The sequence below is a fragment of the Penicillium verrucosum genome (assembly GCF_028828655.1).
Source record: "Penicillium verrucosum strain IBT 35672 chromosome Unknown utg000004l_segment0_segment0, whole genome shotgun sequence".
Classification (NCBI taxonomy): Eukaryota; Fungi; Ascomycota; class Eurotiomycetes; order Eurotiales; family Aspergillaceae; genus Penicillium; species Penicillium verrucosum.
The window spans coordinates 696,049-714,617 of record NW_026643213.1 but is presented as its reverse complement, the minus strand read 5'-3'; the positions used below and the strand labels follow the sequence as shown (position 1 = coordinate 714,617).

The 18,569-nt window shown below is 49.0% G+C and overlaps 10 protein-coding genes across 10 annotated transcripts; 6 read left to right on the top strand and 4 right to left on the bottom strand.

Annotated features, from left to right (window-relative positions):
• Positions 1-133: 133 nt before the first annotated feature.
• N7516_009735 (dolichyl-P-Glc:Man(9)GlcNAc(2)-PP-dolichol alpha-1,3-glucosyltransferase ALG6) lies at positions 134-2,040 on the bottom strand (the record flags this gene model as incomplete). Its single annotated transcript, XM_057222454.1, has 3 exons — positions 134-1,517; positions 1,587-1,749; positions 1,803-2,040. 3 exons carry the CDS (start codon positions 2,038-2,040, stop codon positions 134-136), a joined length of 1,785 nt encoding a protein of 594 aa, XP_057069675.1.
• Positions 2,041-2,948: 908 nt separating this feature from the next.
• N7516_009734 (putative nucleolin protein Nsr1) lies at positions 2,949-4,508 on the top strand (the record flags this gene model as incomplete). The annotated part of the gene is made up of 1 exon (XM_057222453.1): positions 2,949-4,508. The coding sequence occupies one exon, from the start codon at positions 2,949-2,951 to the stop codon at positions 4,506-4,508; it is 1,560 nt and encodes a 519-aa protein (XP_057069674.1).
• Positions 4,509-5,275: 767 nt separating this feature from the next.
• Positions 5,276-6,764, top strand: N7516_009733 (uncharacterized protein; the record flags this gene model as incomplete). Its single annotated transcript, XM_057222452.1, has 2 exons — positions 5,276-5,414; positions 5,527-6,764. The coding sequence occupies 2 exons, from the start codon at positions 5,276-5,278 to the stop codon at positions 6,762-6,764; spliced, it is 1,377 nt and encodes a 458-aa protein (XP_057069673.1).
• A 1,136-nt stretch (positions 6,765-7,900) lies between these two features.
• N7516_009732 (FMN-binding negative transcriptional regulator) lies at positions 7,901-8,659 on the top strand (the record flags this gene model as incomplete). Its single annotated transcript, XM_057222451.1, has 1 exon — positions 7,901-8,659. The coding sequence occupies one exon, from the start codon at positions 7,901-7,903 to the stop codon at positions 8,657-8,659; it is 759 nt and encodes a 252-aa protein (XP_057069672.1).
• A 350-nt stretch (positions 8,660-9,009) lies between these two features.
• On the top strand, positions 9,010-10,345 carry N7516_009731 (uncharacterized protein; the record flags this gene model as incomplete). The annotated part of the gene is made up of 4 exons (XM_057222450.1): positions 9,010-9,059; positions 9,108-9,547; positions 9,609-9,672; positions 9,730-10,345. The coding sequence occupies 4 exons, from the start codon at positions 9,010-9,012 to the stop codon at positions 10,343-10,345; spliced, it is 1,170 nt and encodes a 389-aa protein (XP_057069671.1).
• Positions 10,346-10,484: 139 nt separating this feature from the next.
• Positions 10,485-11,276, bottom strand: N7516_009730 (uncharacterized protein; the record flags this gene model as incomplete). The annotated part of the gene is made up of 1 exon (XM_057222449.1): positions 10,485-11,276. One exon carries the CDS (start codon positions 11,274-11,276, stop codon positions 10,485-10,487), a length of 792 nt encoding a protein of 263 aa, XP_057069670.1.
• A 728-nt stretch (positions 11,277-12,004) lies between these two features.
• N7516_009729 (aromatic ring-hydroxylating oxygenase subunit alpha) lies at positions 12,005-13,300 on the top strand (the record flags this gene model as incomplete). The annotated part of the gene is made up of 2 exons (XM_057222448.1): positions 12,005-12,831; positions 12,886-13,300. The coding sequence occupies 2 exons, from the start codon at positions 12,005-12,007 to the stop codon at positions 13,298-13,300; spliced, it is 1,242 nt and encodes a 413-aa protein (XP_057069669.1).
• A 715-nt stretch (positions 13,301-14,015) lies between these two features.
• Positions 14,016-15,074, top strand: N7516_009728 (putative catechol dioxygenase; the record flags this gene model as incomplete). The annotated part of the gene is made up of 2 exons (XM_057222447.1): positions 14,016-14,266; positions 14,369-15,074. The coding sequence occupies 2 exons, from the start codon at positions 14,016-14,018 to the stop codon at positions 15,072-15,074; spliced, it is 957 nt and encodes a 318-aa protein (XP_057069668.1).
• A 558-nt stretch (positions 15,075-15,632) lies between these two features.
• N7516_009727 (uncharacterized protein) lies at positions 15,633-16,001 on the bottom strand (the record flags this gene model as incomplete). The annotated part of the gene is made up of 2 exons (XM_057222446.1): positions 15,633-15,796; positions 15,890-16,001. The coding sequence occupies 2 exons, from the start codon at positions 15,999-16,001 to the stop codon at positions 15,633-15,635; spliced, it is 276 nt and encodes a 91-aa protein (XP_057069667.1).
• A 693-nt stretch (positions 16,002-16,694) lies between these two features.
• N7516_009726 (uncharacterized protein) lies at positions 16,695-17,540 on the bottom strand (the record flags this gene model as incomplete). The annotated part of the gene is made up of 3 exons (XM_057222445.1): positions 16,695-16,991; positions 17,051-17,255; positions 17,317-17,540. The coding sequence occupies 3 exons, from the start codon at positions 17,538-17,540 to the stop codon at positions 16,695-16,697; spliced, it is 726 nt and encodes a 241-aa protein (XP_057069666.1).
• Between the last annotated feature and the right edge of the window lie 1,029 nt (positions 17,541-18,569).

The window sequence follows — 18,569 nt, the reverse complement described above, 5'->3', positions numbered from 1 at the left end:
TTATAAAAAACGAATTTCAAAACGAATCAATCATATTAATAAAGTAATCTAGCAGCTACACTGCCTCATTTTGGATAATCACATAATATGGGGTATCACTGAAAATCATACAGCCATCCACCTAGGCAAATAATCACTGCTTCTTTTTCTGGCTTCCCTCCTCGGTAGCCTGCTGACTGATTTGGCGACATTGGGTATATAGTTTCCACATACACCACACATAGGCAATCCCGAACCCACCTGCTCCGATCAGGGCATTCAAGACTACCCAAAGATCTGGCTTTCCGGGCGGCGGAGGCACGTATGCCTCAAGGATATGCCAGGCAATCATGGCCAAATAGAAACCAAAGTGTAAGAGAGTTGTGAGAGTACCGGGCTCGAGGTGAGCATTGGAGTCTTCAGGGGATGCCCGACTTCGGTAGGTCTCGAAAGAAGTAGGAGGTAAGCCGAGGAGATAAGTCCAAAGCAAAGTCATAACTAAGTAAGGAACGCGGAGTTGATCGCGCTTAAGGAGGGGGTACATGGTCCACGAGCCAAGCACGTTGGCCCAGCCCACCCAGGCGCGTGTTTCTTTGCTCAGTCCACCGTTACCAGCAAGTAGCAGGGTCATCGGCAACAGAGGCAGCAACACGCTCTTTTCATGGACCTGGAAAGAGAACAAGAAAAATCCCCAGGAGACGGCCGATAAAGCGGGGAGGAGAAGCGAGGCCCGGGGGTGGCGGAAGATGATAGCACAGGGAATAATGATTGACGCTAATGTGGCACCGAGCGATGCTCGCTGCAACAACGTAGCATCAAAGCGGGTTAGCTTGTAGAAAGTGTGAATGGCGCACCAAGCGTTGGCAACTTTGTCTTCGAAGAGCCCACGCGCAAAGGGGAACACCCGATGAATGATCTGTGTTATTTGGAATAACAGGCCATATGTAACGGAGTCCTTGTTCATCTGGACAGGAAGTGCCTGCAACAGAGGTGGAACTGGAGAAGATGCAAATGCCTTTCGAGCTTCGGCATTGGAGGCACCAACCAAAAGAGGGGCTAACAGCAAAGCAAAAGTAGCTAATGTGATAAGGGCTATGCTCACAAGGCGGGGGATATTGATTCGAGGGAATGTGCAGACACCGAGAAGGTAGGCGAACATGACCGGTGCATAATACAACGCCATCTGTTTGAATCCCAGTGCACCAACGAAGAAAATGCAAGCCCAGAGCATACGCCCCGCCAAGATAGCGTCCAAGCTCGCAACCACCAATCCCAGCATGACTGTGTTGTATTGGAAATGGCCATGGTCGATGAGGATATTCGCTGGCTGAAGGAGGATTGCCACTAGAGCAATTGAGGCGGACCATGCATGAACACCCTGCAACCGAGTGTAGCGGCGGAGGAAATTGACCACGGCCGGGATGAAGACAAAGTATTCAGATACAACAACGGTGGCGCGCATGTATACTTTCAAACGGGGGTCCTCAAAACCTCGGGAGGCATCCAAGGCGAACCAGGTTGGATCAAAGGAAGAGCCACTAAACAGGCCGACAGGTCAGCAGGAGGCCAGAATAATTCTACGATGAATGGTAGGTAGGGATATATACATCTTTCCGAGTAGCCAGCTGTGATATGCGGTCAATGGTGGGTAATCGAGACCCCAATATTGCAGATCGTATGTGTACCACTGCGCTAAAGGCAGATGTGTGGTAATTTCCATCCAATGCCTCTGTGCTTCAAAATCACCGTGCATCGGGGGGACTTGGAAGCCTAAAGGGGGTCAATTATTGGATACATATCCAAAGAGAGACAATGTCGCATACCAGAGTAACCCCACAAGCTCACAGCCCATCGGAACAGGCCAACGGCCATAAGGACAAGTGGTAGGATCAGCCATTGAGACACACCGGCCCGAGCAGCCCATAAGAATGAGACCAGTGGAAATGTTGGAGATTGCTTCCCCTCGCCTAGATCCAAGATCAGGTTATTATTGGAGCCGGAGGAGATCGCAACCTTTCTCTTCTTGCGGGGGCGGTGCGAGGAGGGTGTCGGAGGGGCCATCACGATAAAGGCCAAAAAGGGAACTTATCTTCCCATTGACCGAGGTCAAGATAAGTTGAACAGTGTCTGAAGGAGTAGAAGTGATAGTAGAAGAATTGACATATGTTGTAACATATGTAGTACAACGTAGACAAAAGCAGAAGATACCGCCAATTGACACGCGATTGTGAGTGGTCAACAGCCCCTGGACAGGTACCCACATAGTTACTGAGACTAAGTGCCTGTTCTAACCCTCTTTGGAAGGCGGAGTGGTTCTGCCAGCCTCCGAATTTTTTTTTTCAGAAAATTTTCCTTATCAGAGCTGATGGTCCCCCAGCTCTTCACTTTTTTCTTCTTCTTCTTCCCATCCTCTCTACTTCCTTTTCTTATTCCCTTTTCAAAAAAAGCAGTCTGTTTCAGGTTGCTTTATTTTATATCATCTCTTGAATACTCAAGAGATCTCTATACACACTAACTAACGCAGTCGCGTGGGTTTCATATCGTAAGTTCGTTTGGATACTCCGAGGGCTTCTTATCACTCTGAGGGCTGTGGGCTTGACATACATCTATTCTGTGGGCTCTGTGGGACATCTTCCTCGTGGGTTACATATTCTAGACAGTATTGGCTGTCGGTTGCTTGTGGGCTTGAAAACTTGTCCGTCCGTGGGTAGTGGGTTAACGTCCAGCTGTGATTTAGTTCACTTCTGGCAGTTCTTCTGAGGGCTGTTGTTCCATTTTACACATCCAAAACACGGGTGCTTTGAGGGATCGTGGGCTTTGCCGCACATACTACAAGAATTTCACTTGTCACTACAGTATGTGCCACCCTACCCAAGCTACAAGCCTGCCTCCAAGCCCTCTCTACCCATCAGCCCCCTCAATTTTATCAAAGAGCAAAGGCTAACATTTCATTTCGCCTCTAGTTCAAAATGTCCAAGACATCTACCAAGGGTGCCGATAAGGCCGGTAAGGCTAGCAAGGCCTTGAACAAGGTCAAGGATGCCGGTGTCACCAAGGCTTCCCAGTCCCCCGCTGCCAAGAGCAAGGCCGTTGCCAGCAAGGTCGCCTCCAAGGAGAAGGCCTCCAAGAAGAACAAGAAGAAGGAGCCTACTCCCAGCTCCTCCGAATCCGAGTCCGAGTCTGATGAGGACATGAAGGATGCTTCCTCCAGCTCTGAGTCTGAGTCCGAGGAGGAGAAGCCCGCCCCCAAGAAGGCCGAGAAGAAGGTCGCTGCCAAGGCTGAGTCTTCTGACTCTTCCGACTCTGACTCTTCCGAGTCTGAGGAGGAGAAGCCCGCCCCCAAGAAGGCCGAGAAGAAGGTCGCTGCCAAGGCTGAGTCTTCTGACTCTTCCGACTCTGACTCTTCTGAGTCCGAGGAGGAGAAGCCCGCCCCCAAGAAGGCCGAGAAGAAGGTCGCTGCCAAGGCTGAGTCTTCTGACTCTTCCGACTCTGACTCTTCCGAGTCTGAGGAGGAGAAGCCCGCCCCCAAGAAGACCGAGAAGAAGGCCGAGTCTTCCGACTCTTCCGACTCTGAGTCTGAGTCCGAGGCCAAGAAGGCTTCTTCCGACTCCGAGTCTGGTTCTGACTCTGACAGCTCTGACTCTGACTCTGACTCCGAGGAGACCCCTGTCTCCAAGAAGCGCAAGGCTGATGAGGAGCCTGCTGCCACTGCCAAGAAGTCCAAGACCGAGGAGGTCCCCGAAGGTGCTGTCGCCAACCTGTTCATTGGCAACCTGTCCTGGAACGTTGATGAGGAGTGGCTCCAGCGTGAGTTCGCCGAGTTCGGTGAGCTCTCCGGTGTCCGCATTGTCACCGACCGCGAGACTGGCCGCTCCCGTGGCTTCGGCTACGTTGAGTACAACAGCGCCGCCGATGCCGCTAAGGCCATGGAGGCCAAGAAGGGTACCGATCTTGATGGCCGCACCATCAACCTCGACTACGCCGCTCCCCGTCAGGCCAACCCCCCTGCCGACCGCTCCCAGGATCGTGCTCGCTCCTACGGTGACCAGACCAGCCCCGAGAGTGACACTCTTTTCGTTGGCAACCTTCCCTTCAGCGCCACTGAGGATGCTCTCCACGAGGTCTTCGGCGAGCAGGGCTCCGTTCTCGGAATCCGTCTCCCCACTGAGCAGGAGACCGGCCGCCCCAAGGGCTTCGGTTACGTTCAGTTCTCTTCCATCGATGAGGCCAAGGCTGCCCACGGCGCTCTCAACGGCCACGAGCTCGAGGGCCGTGCTATCCGTCTTGACTTCTCTACTCCCCGCCCTGCCGGTGGTGACCGTGGTGGCTTCGGCGGCCGTGGTGGTGGTCGTGGTGGTGGCCGTGGTGGCTTCGGTGGTCGCGGCGGCGGCGGCGGTTTCGGTGGACGCGGTGGTGGTGGTCGCGGCGGTGGCCGTGGTGGCTTCGGCGACCGTGGCGGCCGTGGTGGTGCTCTCAACAAGGGTAAGGGCTCCATCCCCGAGTACAAGGGTACCAAGGTCACCTTCTAAGCTTGAGGTTCTTTCCTGCATACGTTTGATTTCCGCAACATATGGTGTCCATGGGTCTCAGGTTTTCTTTGAGAGAAAAGTTCGTGTTTAATTACGTGTAATATGATCTTAGCTAGCTCCAGGTATCTTTAATTTGATACATTTCAATTTTCATTTTGTCCAACTTGACCGCTTATATCTTCGTTTTGTGTAATCATCGGTGAGTATATTGCCGCTGGATGCCGACTTCCCCGCAATATTCTTTGTTTTTGCCTCCTAAGTACATTGGAACATTGGTCTATTGCTTCTTTGATCGGACTATTGATGAAAGAAGGTCTCATTGCGAGTGTCTTGAATCCCAAGATTCTACAATAAGAACCTCAATATTCGCCCTTCCCCACTGACAGCTTCTCGCATCGTCTTTCACCCTCTGCCTCGTCACGGGCTGCAAATCACCTGTTCGGTCTGCTGATCACCTCATCATTCTCGAATCTTTCCACCTGGGGGATCTTCATCTTTCTCTTCTCACTCTTCTTTTTGATTCCGCAAGATTAATCTAACCGTTTTAGTTTCCTTTTTCTCCTTTTATCTCCTTGTTCTTGCGAGCAGAAAGGAGTATAAACTCCCTTGGGCATCAGTGATCGTCGACTCCACATTTGATAAGATAATCTTCCCCCCACCCACGTTGACCGCTCTCTTGTACTCCAGGGTGGCCTGATCCCCTCTCTTCTATATTTCTACTTCTATTCATATACCCCCTTCTCTTATATTCTTGCAACTCCTCGGCTATGCAACCAAAGCACTGCGACCTGCTAGGTCAGGTGCGCGAGCCTAGAGCCGCAAGTCGGATGACGCGCGATGGCCATCAGCCGCTTCGAGATAACGGTCAGCCTCAGCAATCCGGTGCGGTGCCCATGAGATCAGAGGGTATGTAGTCCTTTTTATAATCTGACTGGTACCTCCCCTGCCGAGGAACTTTTAATATGCAAACAAAATCCCCCTCACATCTCCATAATGTACTCACTACGATACTACATAGATTCCTGGATCGACGTGTCCTCGCAACCGTCCTCTTCCTCCTTCTCCTCTGCTGCCACGAATGAAGACATAATTACCACTGGCTTGCAGGTCGAGCGTGGAGAAGTGGGCACATATCAGCGCCGTAATCGGCGACGCCGCCTACAACATCTTGCTGCTATCACCACAGCCCAGGTGGACTATGCATCGCGGGAGGCTAGTCAAGCCAGTAGCAGCCAAGAGGAATATGAGGAGAGCGAAAGCGAGTCTGATCGCGTTCTCAGCAGCTCAAATGAAGATATAGCCTGTCCAACGCTCCCAGCTGCATTACCTGCGCGCTCTGCACCGCTATCATCAAGTTCAGACGCTGCCTTCAGCGATGATGAAGACGATAGTTCTACTGCCCTAGGAATGGGCATCAGCCCATCACCATTCGTACCTCAACCGAATATATTCACACACCCACCAGCCACGTCAGAACCTGGATGGAATGCACGGCGCCCTCAATCCGGTGTACCGTCTACCTCTACTCACCGTGCAGGTCCTCGAAGAGAATCATACCCTAGCCCACGATCATCGCGGAGAACTCAATATCAGCACAGCCCTTACAATATGATCTCCCCTTCCCATCATGCTGACCACGATGCTGCCCTTCGTGCTAGCCTATCCACACTTCTTTCATGTGCGGCTGCCGCCAGAGGTCTCCCGAAGAATGATAACCGACCACCATCCACCCCAGCTGCTCCCTCTGGAGACGGACAACCCGCTTCATTCCGACTTGTAGGCCCATCAGTTGCTATGGGAGAGGAGAGCAGCGACGAAGAGGACTCATCCTCGCCGCAGTATCCAGAATCAAGTCCGTCTATAGGAGTACCACAGAGGCATCTAAGAGCACCAACGGTATCATCTGACCCCACTGTCGCCAAAGGAAAGCGTCGTTCAAGTTCCCCTAAAGACCGCGGTGCTGCCTCGAAGAAGAGTCGTCGTGTGAGCATGACAGATTCAACAATGACTGTGAGCCCCACGATCATGACATGGGTCATTAGCGCCGGTGTTGTCGTTCTATTCTCTGCGATCAGCTTTTCCGCGGGGTACATGATCGGCCGTGAGGTCGGTCGAGCCGAGGTTGGGATGATGGGAGATGGTGTTCCTGGTCCTCGCCCCTCAGCAGCGTGTGGCCAGGAAGCGGTCCGCGGCGGACTTCGAAAGCTGCGCTGGGGATCTGCGGCTGCAGGTTCTGCTAGTCTTGCATCAATGTAATGTTCTATGAAGAACGGCGAAGATGATGTCAACAAATTACGATATGTGGCGCTCGAGTTGCGTCCATGACCTTCTGAACGTGGACCCGTATGCCGGAACGTCCTCATGTTTCTCTGTTTGATTGATATTCTACTCTCGTGTCATTGACTAATCGTCATTGGGATTCGGTTGTTATATGCTGGGAGGTCTTGCGACCTCCTGACCATCAAAAATCGGCGCATCATTTTGTTTTACGCAAATTGCTTCTGTTTTGGAGCGATGGAGTTTTGGTTCTAGTCCCCTTGGGGCTTCTATTATGGTTTCTTTCCTATTTCTGCAACGTTCAATCTATACCCTCCTTTTATTACCCCATCTTATATAAATGTGTTGAATGAATGATTTTCTTACGACTTCTGTTGGTAGTAACTCAAGTGGTGTCTCATGTACTGTGCCAAGCATCCATTGGAATACCTAACACCCATTTATCCTCGCTTTTTATTTTAGATCTCACCATCCCGAGGTCTGGACCTTGTCTCCCTTTTACAACTTGAGCCGTTAGTTCGACAAGCCTCGAAAAGGAAGCGTATTTTGGTCAAACATGGGCATAGATATTGCTCTGATAGTCCAAATATGGTAAGGTGACTTTGAGGTCATTGGCGAAAAGCTCCTCTATGCGAGTGAAGTTCTCCAAGTATAGGGCAAGGTGGGTCAGCAAGAGAGGTAGCCAATAGCAGCCAGTCATCTTCCCAAATACTACGCTATACCTAATTGGGTTAGACTCCAACTACCCAGGACCACACTGCTTTTTCTTTTTGGAGCGCAATCATGAATCTCAGGTCTTAGATTGTCAACATTGAATGATGGTGATGGACGTGATCTGAATTTCATTTCAATTCTCGTGGCCTTTTCTCGGGCACTTGATAATCCGGTGGGGAAATGTCGAAAGTCGCGCTTTCCTGCCCCGCTGGGTCTCTGCAGCCGGGTGTACATGCCTTTAGTGGACGAATCCTTGGCCACTGATAACAAATCAGCGATAATGTGAGATTTGGGGGGATTTTGATTTTGGTCATTATTTTGTTCTGGCCCAATTGGCTTCACAACTCCCTGTCTTTCCCCTCCATCCTTCTCTGACAGCTACCCTTCAGTTGCTCTTCAAAATGTTCTTCCAAAGCGCCCATGAGGAGAAAGACAAAGAGGTCTTGCTCCATTTCATCCGGCAAAACCCACTTGGGGTTTTAATCACCGGCATGAACTCCTCCCAGCAAGACTTCCTACAGTGCACCCATGCCCCATTCGTGGTAGATTTCCCAGAGGAAACAGGCAAGACAGATCCCTATCTTCGCGCCCACATCGCCAAGCAGAACCCGCAAGTCAAGACGATGATGGAAGCGGTGGATGATAAGCCGCCGAATGTTCTTGAACTCGACGACGACGTCCTAGTGCTCTTCAATGGCAAGCACGACCATTACGTGACTCCGAAATACTACGTCGAGACAAAGCCAGATACAGGGAAGGTTGTGCCCACATGGAATTACTCCGCCGTTCAAGCGTATGGCAAGATGTCGCTATACTATGATTCCAAAACACCCGAGACCGGCGAATTCCTCGCCAAGCAACTGCATGATCTTTCGCAACATACCGAGAAGTCAATTATGGGATACACTGGTGGCGAGAACCCGGAGCCGTGGAAGGTGTCCGATGCGCCTCAGTCATACACTGACCTGCTGAAGAAGAACATTGTTGGGATTGAGATTCGAATCACCAAGCTTCAGGGGAAGTTTAAGATGAGCCAGGAAATGCGGCCCGGGGATCGTGAGGGTGTGATCCAGGGTTTCGCGAAGCTTGGAGGTGATACCGGGACTGCAATTTCGAATTTAGTGAAGGAGCGAAGTGAATTGCGTGATGCAAAGAAATGAGACTCTTGGTGTCGAATGGGGATTTGGCATAACATTATTCAAAGTTACTTTTATAGAAATTGCTAGTAGAGCGCGAGAGTATAGCATGCATTGTATCTGCTGGCCTTGAGAAACTGATTTACTTCCCTTATGCGAATATAACGAAGTTTCTAAATATCTAAATATCTACTGAAAAGAAAGTGGAAAAAACAAAGGGAGGATACTAGATACGTGCCTGTGAAATTGAAAATTACTAGTTCTACCTACTAGTTCAACGGGGGTCTCTCTCTCTCCCTCTCTCTTCTGCCATCCTTTTCTTTCCTTATTTATTCTTACCTTTATTTTCCCTCATACTTTTCAATAAAGTTGCCATGGATTCTGAGCTTCAATCAATTATTAGATTCTTTGAACATGATAGACCGTGAGATTCCCCTACCTGCCTATTGTTCCAAACTAACAAATATCCTAGTCCAAACACGCCTAGACTTTCCATGGAGGTGGAGCCGACATTCCCAGCTATATCTTTAGCCGACCCGACAGGAGGGTTCAATGTCACTATTCGTCGGGCAGAGGATGACTGTGACAAGCCCTGTATCTTTCGCTGGAGCGGCCTGTATGATGCATGGGGTCCCTCTGGCTTCGTAATCTTTCAACACACGCCAGATGGTCTAAAAAGGATCGAAGGAACGCCCAAGCGGCCACCTCCTCACACTATCAAGATCACAGGATATGAAGTTGAGACAGAAGAACTTCTTCCTGGACAAACTCTCAGAAGAAATATAGGCGCCCCGGGTCCCTTTTTGGACCACATGGTGGCTGGTGAGAGATATGAGCTAGTCTGGCTCGGGGCTGAATATGCATTGTGGGCTTGGGGCACCTTGCGCGAGCATTGGGAGCAAGAAATTGGGCGTAACTCCGGGCTACTCCTTGTTGTCATCCGGGGGAGTCTCCTGTTCTTTTCTCTGCGTAGAGGTGCAGGAACCTTTGGAGCATAGGCCGTACGGCGAACCTCTGGTGGAGAAATCGGACCGAATGTGAGAAATTCTTCAACCTGATATCCGTCTTTATCCTGACTGATACACTTTCTACAGCCCTAGAGCCCCTTATATGAGTGTGTCTCTAGAAGGCCCATCAGAAATGTCTAAAACGGAAAAGCTTTTTTATATTACAATGAAGATCACCTATGATGGTCCAACGAATGAGGACCATGAGGCTATCAATGATGATATAAAGCCGATAATCATACACGATTACCCTTTTACTTATGATCAATTTCGACTACAACGCCGCTGCTTCGATTACGATCCGTCGAAAGATTCAAACGGGAGATCTATCCAGTGGAAGACTTATTTTGAAGACGAAGGCAATCAGGGTTGGAGGATTGTAGATGAACCTGACGTTGAGGTCAACGTCACGGATCCCGAGTTTTTCCGCAGCCTCAAACCAGGGGAATCTTTTGTCAGAAAGAATTACCTTGAATTTTTCGACTTGCATCCCGATACAGTGGTCGGCGACACATATCGATACCAGTACTGTGGTGGCTGCGTTGACTGGTGGATTTGGGGTGATTGCGAAGAGCATGCGAAGACGGTAGTGAAATTACCATGTTGGCTGTATGGTCTTGTCGTCGACCCCGCTGATAACGATGGAAGGCCGGTCATAATGGTCCCGTCATCTAATTTTGTCGAGTTTACTGTTGTTGAATGATACGGATGGGTTCTCTTTGGTTCAAGTTTTGACCTCAATTTTAGGTGTTGGAATCCAAATGCTTTCAAAATATACTTTGTTCAGTCATGGGGGCAACCTGTTACGCACTGCAAACTGGTCACAGTTAGGTTAGAAGGGTTCATGCGAGACAGTAAGTGAGCAGGGAAGCCGTCGCCAGAATCCATGCGCCACCCATCTTCAAATGCGTCTTAGAGGCTGCATTCCTAGACGACGGAGTTGGGCAAGTTACCCCAGGTCGATCTCGAGCACATGCAATAGATGTCATGGCTGCAGACATACTTGCTGCGGCTGATGAGTTAATCTTGGCATTGCAGGGATTGGTAGTCTTGGGCAGCGTAGTCGGTTCTACTAGACAGGAGGGTCCGTAGGTACTTTCTGTTGCTGGGAGCTTAGAAACATCCGCGTAATTGATAGCCTGCGCTAACGCTTTGTCGCAAGTATCATCGTCTGTTGCAGCGACGAAATCCGCCGATGAGGTGCCATTCTTGGTGGTGAAATAGAGAGATTGGAATTCACTAAATCTTCCGAAATTCACTTCGTCTGTCTCTTTGTCAAGAGAGCATCGATCCATGCTGAGGTCCCAGGTAAACCGGAAATTTCCTTCAAAGTCAAACTTCGAGGTACCCCAAGTCAGAAAGCGGGTGTTGCTAGTATCATTTGATGACTCCCATAGTTTGAAAGTATCGGTAGTACTGAAGTTTCCGTCAACCTGCTCAACCTGCAAGGTAATCATAGGTTGGAAGCTTTTCGCGAGACTCGGGTTTTGAACAGCGAATATAATCGGGAAGATTGGCGAAGGTGGATAGGTGTCATTTCGCGGTAGGATCAAATCCACTTCCAATATTCGAGTGTCAATTGCCCAACAGCATAGGACTTGCGATAGGGCCACCAGAAGCCCAAGGAAATACATTGTACGATGAGAATTTAGTACTGGTAATCCACAATAAGACAAAATCTGGCACAAATGAGAAGTTATGTTGTCTGAGCCCCTGAATTTTACGAAAAAGGTGAATTTGGCAGGGGTGTTCACTAGCAAGAGTTGCATTTTAGACGCAGTCAAGCCTTGGCTTGTGAGTTTCAGCGCTAATTCTTGGCATCTTGTTCTTTTGTCTAATTGTAGCAGTCACTTATCTCCACAACTCGAGGAACCCGAGTCCTCGTGATTTCGTCAGGAGTAGATCCTGACAATTAGGGCTTATGCAGCTTATTGATGTGAACTTCTATTACTTCTATTGGCTACCGGATCCGATCGGCTTTCGAAGTATGCCTGCCCAGCTCCAAACAATGCGCTGTAGCGTGGGAAAAGAAATACCAGCCCGAGTATATGTCGGGTTTGATAACATTTTGACCAAATAATAGTATCATGGTGTCAAATCCCCCGCCTTATAGTAAGAATTGTAGTACTGTGGTGGCGGGTTGGCGGGTTGGCGGGTTCGATGTCTGTTTTTGGAAGATCCACCCGCCAGGTGATGGGTTGCCCTACCAAACTAGAACCAGGCCGTCCATATGATCGGAGTATAGACATGGTTACCAGTCTGATAATAAACAGTACCAGAGCATATAAAGGGGTCCGTATGATGACCAGTAAAGCAACAAAGACCATTTCCATTGTACCTCCTTCTTACTTCATACTTCATCATGTCTTCCATGTTCAACTACTTTGGCTTCAATGCCCCTGCCTCCAAGGAGGATACTAAAGCTGCCCCCGTTCGTGCCTTGCCTGCATCATGGTACACTTCACCGGAGATGTACGAGCTGGAGCGCCGAGCTATATTCTCGAAGAGATGGCTCTTCATCACCCACAGCATGCGGTTGAAGAAAACCGGCGACTGGCTTCGTTACGAGCTTGCAGGTTTCGATTTCATCATCACTCGTGACCGACAGGGTGACATCAACGCATTCCACAACGTGTGCAGACACCGTGCGTATCCGGTCGTTGAGAAAGAGGGTTCAGGAAATACCCAAATCCTCGCCTGTCGATACCACGGCTGGTCTTACGGACTGAATGGAAAACTCGCCAAAGCTACAAAATACCAAGAGTTGAGCAACTTCGACAAGGAGCAGAACGGGCTTTACAGAATCCACCTCAAGGTCGACGCTAATGGCTTTATCTGGGTCAACATGGATGCGAATGAAGTCCCAGAAGTATCATGGGAGGATCAATTCCGCGACGTGGACAAACAAGAACGCTACAAAGCCTACAACTTTGACAACTACGATTTTGACCATGGTTATGCGCTTGAAGGCGAATACAACTGGAAGATCCTGGCCGATAATTTCAACGAATGCTACCACTGTCCCACGACACATGCCGATATTCCAGAATTCCTCAACCTTGAGTCTTTCGACAGCGATCTCAAAGATGGACACATCCAACACCACTGCGAGTCCACACCAGAGCAGATTGAGAAGGGTCTTTACACCGCCAGTACCTACTACTTCCCCATGTCTGCCATGGTTGTCTCGTAAGTATTCCTAGCCTATTCTTTCTAAAATGGAACATCCTCTAACATATACAGGCCACACTTCATCATGGTCCAGAAATTCCTCCCATCAAGCCCCAAAAGCTCCAAGATGGCCTACGAAGTCTACCGAAACCGAAACTCCTCCGATGCCGACTTCAAGCTTATCAGTGATATGTACGCGCGTGTCATGGGAGAAGACAAAGTCCTCTGCAACAACGCACAGAAGAACCTCGACCGAAATGTCTTCACGAGTGGCGAGCTTCACCCCAAGTATGAGAAGGCGCCGCTGTTCTTCCAGAGCACAGTCCGCGATGTCGTCACAGAGCACTTTGAGCGTGAGAAAGCCGCGGGACGAGAGATCTGGCCGGCGAAACCGAAAGTAGCATGCAATGCAGATGTTAGTGAGAAGGATGAGGAGATTTGTGCTTCTCTGGCCTGTGGACCGCAGAAGGAGGTTTTGGCTTGGTGATTGTTTTGAGAAGCGGCTTTTCTATTGCATTAGTTTATTTGCGGTTACTACATGACGTTTGGACTTTATTAAATTGGATTTAGCCTTATTATTTGCTAAGACTATGGCTGTGATGAGATCGTGATTAAAAGATGATTGTAGGGATTCCTCGAATCAATATTAACATTCGCTGTGATCATCAAAGAAAATCCCTCAGATTTTCGAGATTCTATATACACTGGAGACGTGGGTCTATTTTAATCCACAGTGACTGTTTGAGATCTAATCTACAACATATAGTTATAAACAATAGCTGTATCCATGGATATAACATAGAATGACCAGCCGGCACGTGATCCGGAAGTGCTGGAAAAGTAAAAGCCGAACCAATCAAAAGGCGGTGAAAGCGGGTATGTGAAAGGGGGCTCATATCCCGGGGCTTACCGGCGGATAAGAGCTACCCCGGTCCCCCCGCGCTGATATAATAGGGGACCAGCCGCCACTCGGCTGTTGAGGGCCGATGCCAAAATGGAACCATCTTGGAATTCACGCGATCACAATATTCGGCAGGTGGCAACGGGATTTTTGGCGGTTTGGTACTATCGCGGTTTTCCCCCCACATCCATGACCAGCCGAAAGATATGCCGTCGCGCGTTATGTATATAGACCCTTGAAGCTCTCTTCTTGACTTCTTAATTTTCTTTTTTTTTTTTACAACTCTCTTCAATAATACAATATGTCTTCCACACGCCAGTTTGACCCTACTTTCACTCCCTCTGTCATTAATGGCATGGGCCCCCAGACTCCCGAGCGTGCTCGCGTGATCTTGGGCTCTCTGATTAAGCACATCCACGATTTCGCTCGTGAGGTTGAGTTAACCTCCGCCGAGTGGATGCTCGGCGTTGAGTTTATCAATTCGATCGGTCAAATTAGTACTCCCATCCGCAATGAAGGTCACCGCATCTGTGACGTGATTGGCCTCGAATCGTAAGTTTCACATCTGACTGGATTTTTATTTTTTATTTTTATTTGTTATCAAGAAAATGAAAATGAAGAACTTCGAGAAAAGAAGCTAACTGATCTCATTAGTCTTGTCGATGAGATCGCCAACAAGATCGTCACCGAGGATGGTGTTTCCCCCACCTCCAACGTCATTCTCGGCCCCTTCTGGTCTCCCAACGCTCCCTTCCGCGCTCTCGGCGACAGCATTATCCAAGACCCGAATCCCCATGGCCGTGTTACTTTCATGCACGGTGTGATCAAGGATATGGAGACCGGCAAGCCGGTCGTCGGTGCCGTCCTGGATATCTGGCAAGCCTCGGCCAACGGCCAATACGATTTCCAGGACCCCACCCAGACCGACAACAACCTCCGCGGCAAGTTCCGCTCGAACGAGAAGGGAGAATTCAACTGGTACTGCTACCACCCCACTCCCTACTCTCTGCCAACCGACGGTCCCGCCGGTGTCCTTCTCAAGCTCATGGACCGCTCGCCCATGCGTCCCGCTCACATCCACCTCATGATCACCCACCCGGAATACGCGACCGTCATCAACCAGATCTACCCCAGCGACGACCCCCACCTCGCTATCGACTCCGTCTTCGCTGTCAAGGATGATCTCGTCGTGGACTTCAAGCCCAAGACCAATGACCCCAAGGCTACTCTCGACTTGGAGTACAACGTCAAGATGGCACTCAAGAAGCACCACCCAAACCCCAACTCCGCTCCCCCCGTGTCCTCCTTCGAGCGTCACGCTAAGGCGGCCAAGGAGTCCCAGGCCCAGGGAAAGCTTTGAGCGGATGGGAATCGATTGCACAATTGGGACGGCGTTCGACATGACACATGTACATAAGCATTTACTTGAACTTCCACGAGATAATCTCACGTTTTCACGATTTATTTGTCTCTCCTGCCGCATTTGCATTCTCCCATATTTACAATGTCACGTAGAAGGGCTCGCGTTATCACCTTAAAAGGATTCAAGGTTTGCACCCCGGTTAGGCCCGTGTAATGTTTTCGATCGTGTAGATCTCCCGATATGCAGGCGAAATCTTAATCTGCATGTACCCGCCTACGTAGCTTGGAATCTGGGGTCAGAACATATGGACCAACAGGATTTAACGTCGATTTGGCTACTAAATATTCTCCCATCAATCACGATATGGAAGCTGTGTCACTAAACCTTTCTTACTAGAACCAGGAGTTTTATAACCAGTACGGGCCAACGGAGTCCCCAGATTTTCAGCTGTCTACCCTTCCCATAAGACGATACCAGCATGCGTAAAACGAGAGATATGTCATTCATTCCCTAATACCAACAGAGAAAGAACCAACCGTACTCCTATACAACCACCTAGAAAGTCCTCCGCGGATGTCCAGATGGATCAGGCCGCCAAGAAATATCAATTTCCTCTTCAGACGGTTCGCGGTAGGCCTTTGAGGACTCGGGTACTATACGACGAATGCTTTCTTCGGTGATGACGTCTGTCTTATCAATGGCCTCCTTATAATCTCGGGCTGGGGTTGGTGTTTGTTAGCAGGTCTGCAAAAAGAGAAAACCGAAATATGGGGAATATGTAGAGAATGAATGGTGTGAGGGAAGTTGCGTACTCATTCTTTCGTCGATGTCGGAGGAGTTGGCTTGGACGGGGTCTTTCAGCTCTGGGGCGTCATTTGCATCGTTCTCGGGATTGGAGGTTTCGGATTGCATGCGGTTGGCCATCTTGTGAACTTGATTTAACGTCAGATGTGCAATATGGATTCCGCAATGTACAACTATGTTGGGAATTGGGAATAAGATGGTTGTATGGAGATGTGGCTATAGTTATATGTTGGCATGGTTCTGCGTCGTCATCATGACTATTCATGACATTTTTACAGGTCGCCCGCGTGAAACTCGCCTCTCAGAAGGGAAGATTGTATGAAGTAGAAATTGATTCATGGGTTTGCTGTTATAATGTGTGATTTTAGGTTCAATATAGACTGTCCGTGGTCGATGTTCGAAACCTTGCAACATAACAAAGGGTAAGTCATGAAATTCAATCTGTACATTCGCCTCAAATAAATTGGCCACCAATTCATCAAGTCATTCTACTTGTTCAGATATGCTCGTGGCACGTCTGGGTACGAGACTCAGATGAATCGCAGAACAATTCACTATTAGAGGCTCCGCACCTCAAAATCAGTTGTTTCCTTTAGAACAAGGGCGGTCATGATAAAAAGGGTTCAGTCGTGTGGCTTGCCACCTCCTTTTCACCGGGCGAATAGTGACATTTTTGGTAAAGGGATAAGTTTGTTGAATTCGAAAAGTCCATTTGGATCCCTGCCGAAGAGGTGTCAACGCTCATAGGCTCTATCAATCAAGATAAAAAGCATAAAACGACAGCGGAATCCAATGATCTTCCCGAGGAATGATTTAGAGTCGAGGCGTACTGCGAAGTTTCAGCTCCCTTCGGCCCAGTCGAACAAGATCAGCATTCAAGAGAGTTTTCTTCTCGAACCCATCCATGACCTGGTTTAGCACTGCCGCAGCGAGTTCACTTCGTTGTATACTCGGAAGGGTCCGTCCAAAGCGATTGATGATACGAAACAGATTGACCACCAAGGCTCTTGACCAAGTTGTGGAGTTAGCAATAACACCAGGCCGAGCGATGCAAACCTCGACTCCTTCCTTTTCTGTGGGAAATCTTTGAACCATAAGCTCTGTGTTACGCTAATCAAAAGACATATCAGCGTACAATCCACAGAATATCACGGGAATCTGATTATTACCCGCATAATGAAGAAGTCTGGTAGGATTACTGGATCCTTTGTTGGGTCTCGAGGTGTTCCCTCCGCACTCAGGTATATGAAGCGAAAGGGACGCGCTGGTCCAGCCTCGTACATGGCCTCAAAACCAAGCTTGGTGCAGTCCTGACATACACGCTTGACCTCAGTAAAGTCAAAGTCGGCTTGGAGGGGTGTGAGGGCCACAGTCCTAGGGTACCACAAAGTGTTATTGTCACCTTTTATAAGACAACGAGGGTGTTGAAGCATACCAAATACAAGCGTCAGCCCCGGCAAACTCCGCCTTCACGTCGTCGGGGTATTGACCATAATCGTCAATGACAAAGGTTCTCACCTTTGATGAGTCGATACTTTCGTCGAGGTGCACCGTCTGGCGAGCCAAAGCAACAACCTGAGTGATTTCGCGGATTTGCAAGCTTTGTCTCATGATCTCGGTGCCTAATAGGCTGGTCGCGCCAGCTATGATGAGCTTCATGCTTGCCACGAAGTTCGATGCTTGCGTAGAAGGGACCTCTGTGAGCGGGGCAGAGAGGAAGTGTGGTGCATTCTCGGAAGGTTTGCCAAAGAGTTGGGATAATTGTCGGAATTTGGGGACCGCAATGGTTTGAGACCGATCGTGACTTCCCCGAAGTATTGACTACGCTCCTTCCCTACATACCTATACTCGTTTCTCTCATGTTCAACATTAACCTCTACACTGTTTACTCTTGACAACTCTATACAACCTTGTAAGGTTGTGTATGCCGATAGACCATTGGCCAACCCTATTTTCCGGCCCCACTTCCCGATGTCAGTATGTTCCAAGGTTGTTTCGGCCCCGATGTCAGAGCCTCCGATGTTGCCGGGGTTGGCGGGCTCCTGTATCTATATACTGTCTTACTACGCAATTGTCGTCCTTTTGGAATATACTGTTTCCTACACAAAAGCATTGGGACCTTCCACCTATCGTAGACCACTCCAACTTTTTCGGGTCCGTCCTCAAAATATATATATCCCTTACACCGTATATAACACACCATTTTATGGTCTATAATACTACAATTAAAGAGTTTGTTATCGATACTATGAGTTCGGCTTACAGTATTCATGCGGAAAAACCGGTTCAAAATCTGCTATCAGAACTACCGCAGAATTACATCGGTCAATCGCATTTTGGCAAAACCCGACAACTTTGGAAACTTCAGCAAAATCCACCAATTAAATTCGCCCCTTTCTTGGTAGATTGCTGGGATCTGCCGGCAGATGATTTGATTGGTTCCTATAACTCCACAAAAAGCCCAGTGGTGGTTATAAGCTTTTGTATTTATTTTACGAGTTAAAAGGAAGGTTTCCGTTTGATGAACTTATTTAAACATTAACCTGCCCGGGTGTTCTGTCTCTGCACCCCTCTCTACAACTTCAAGTCCCACGTCTTGTCTTTGTAACTTGTTCCGCAATGATTCCTCCTGCATATCGTGTCGCCCAAGCCATCGGCCTCACAGGTGCGGCTTGGCTATCTGGTATA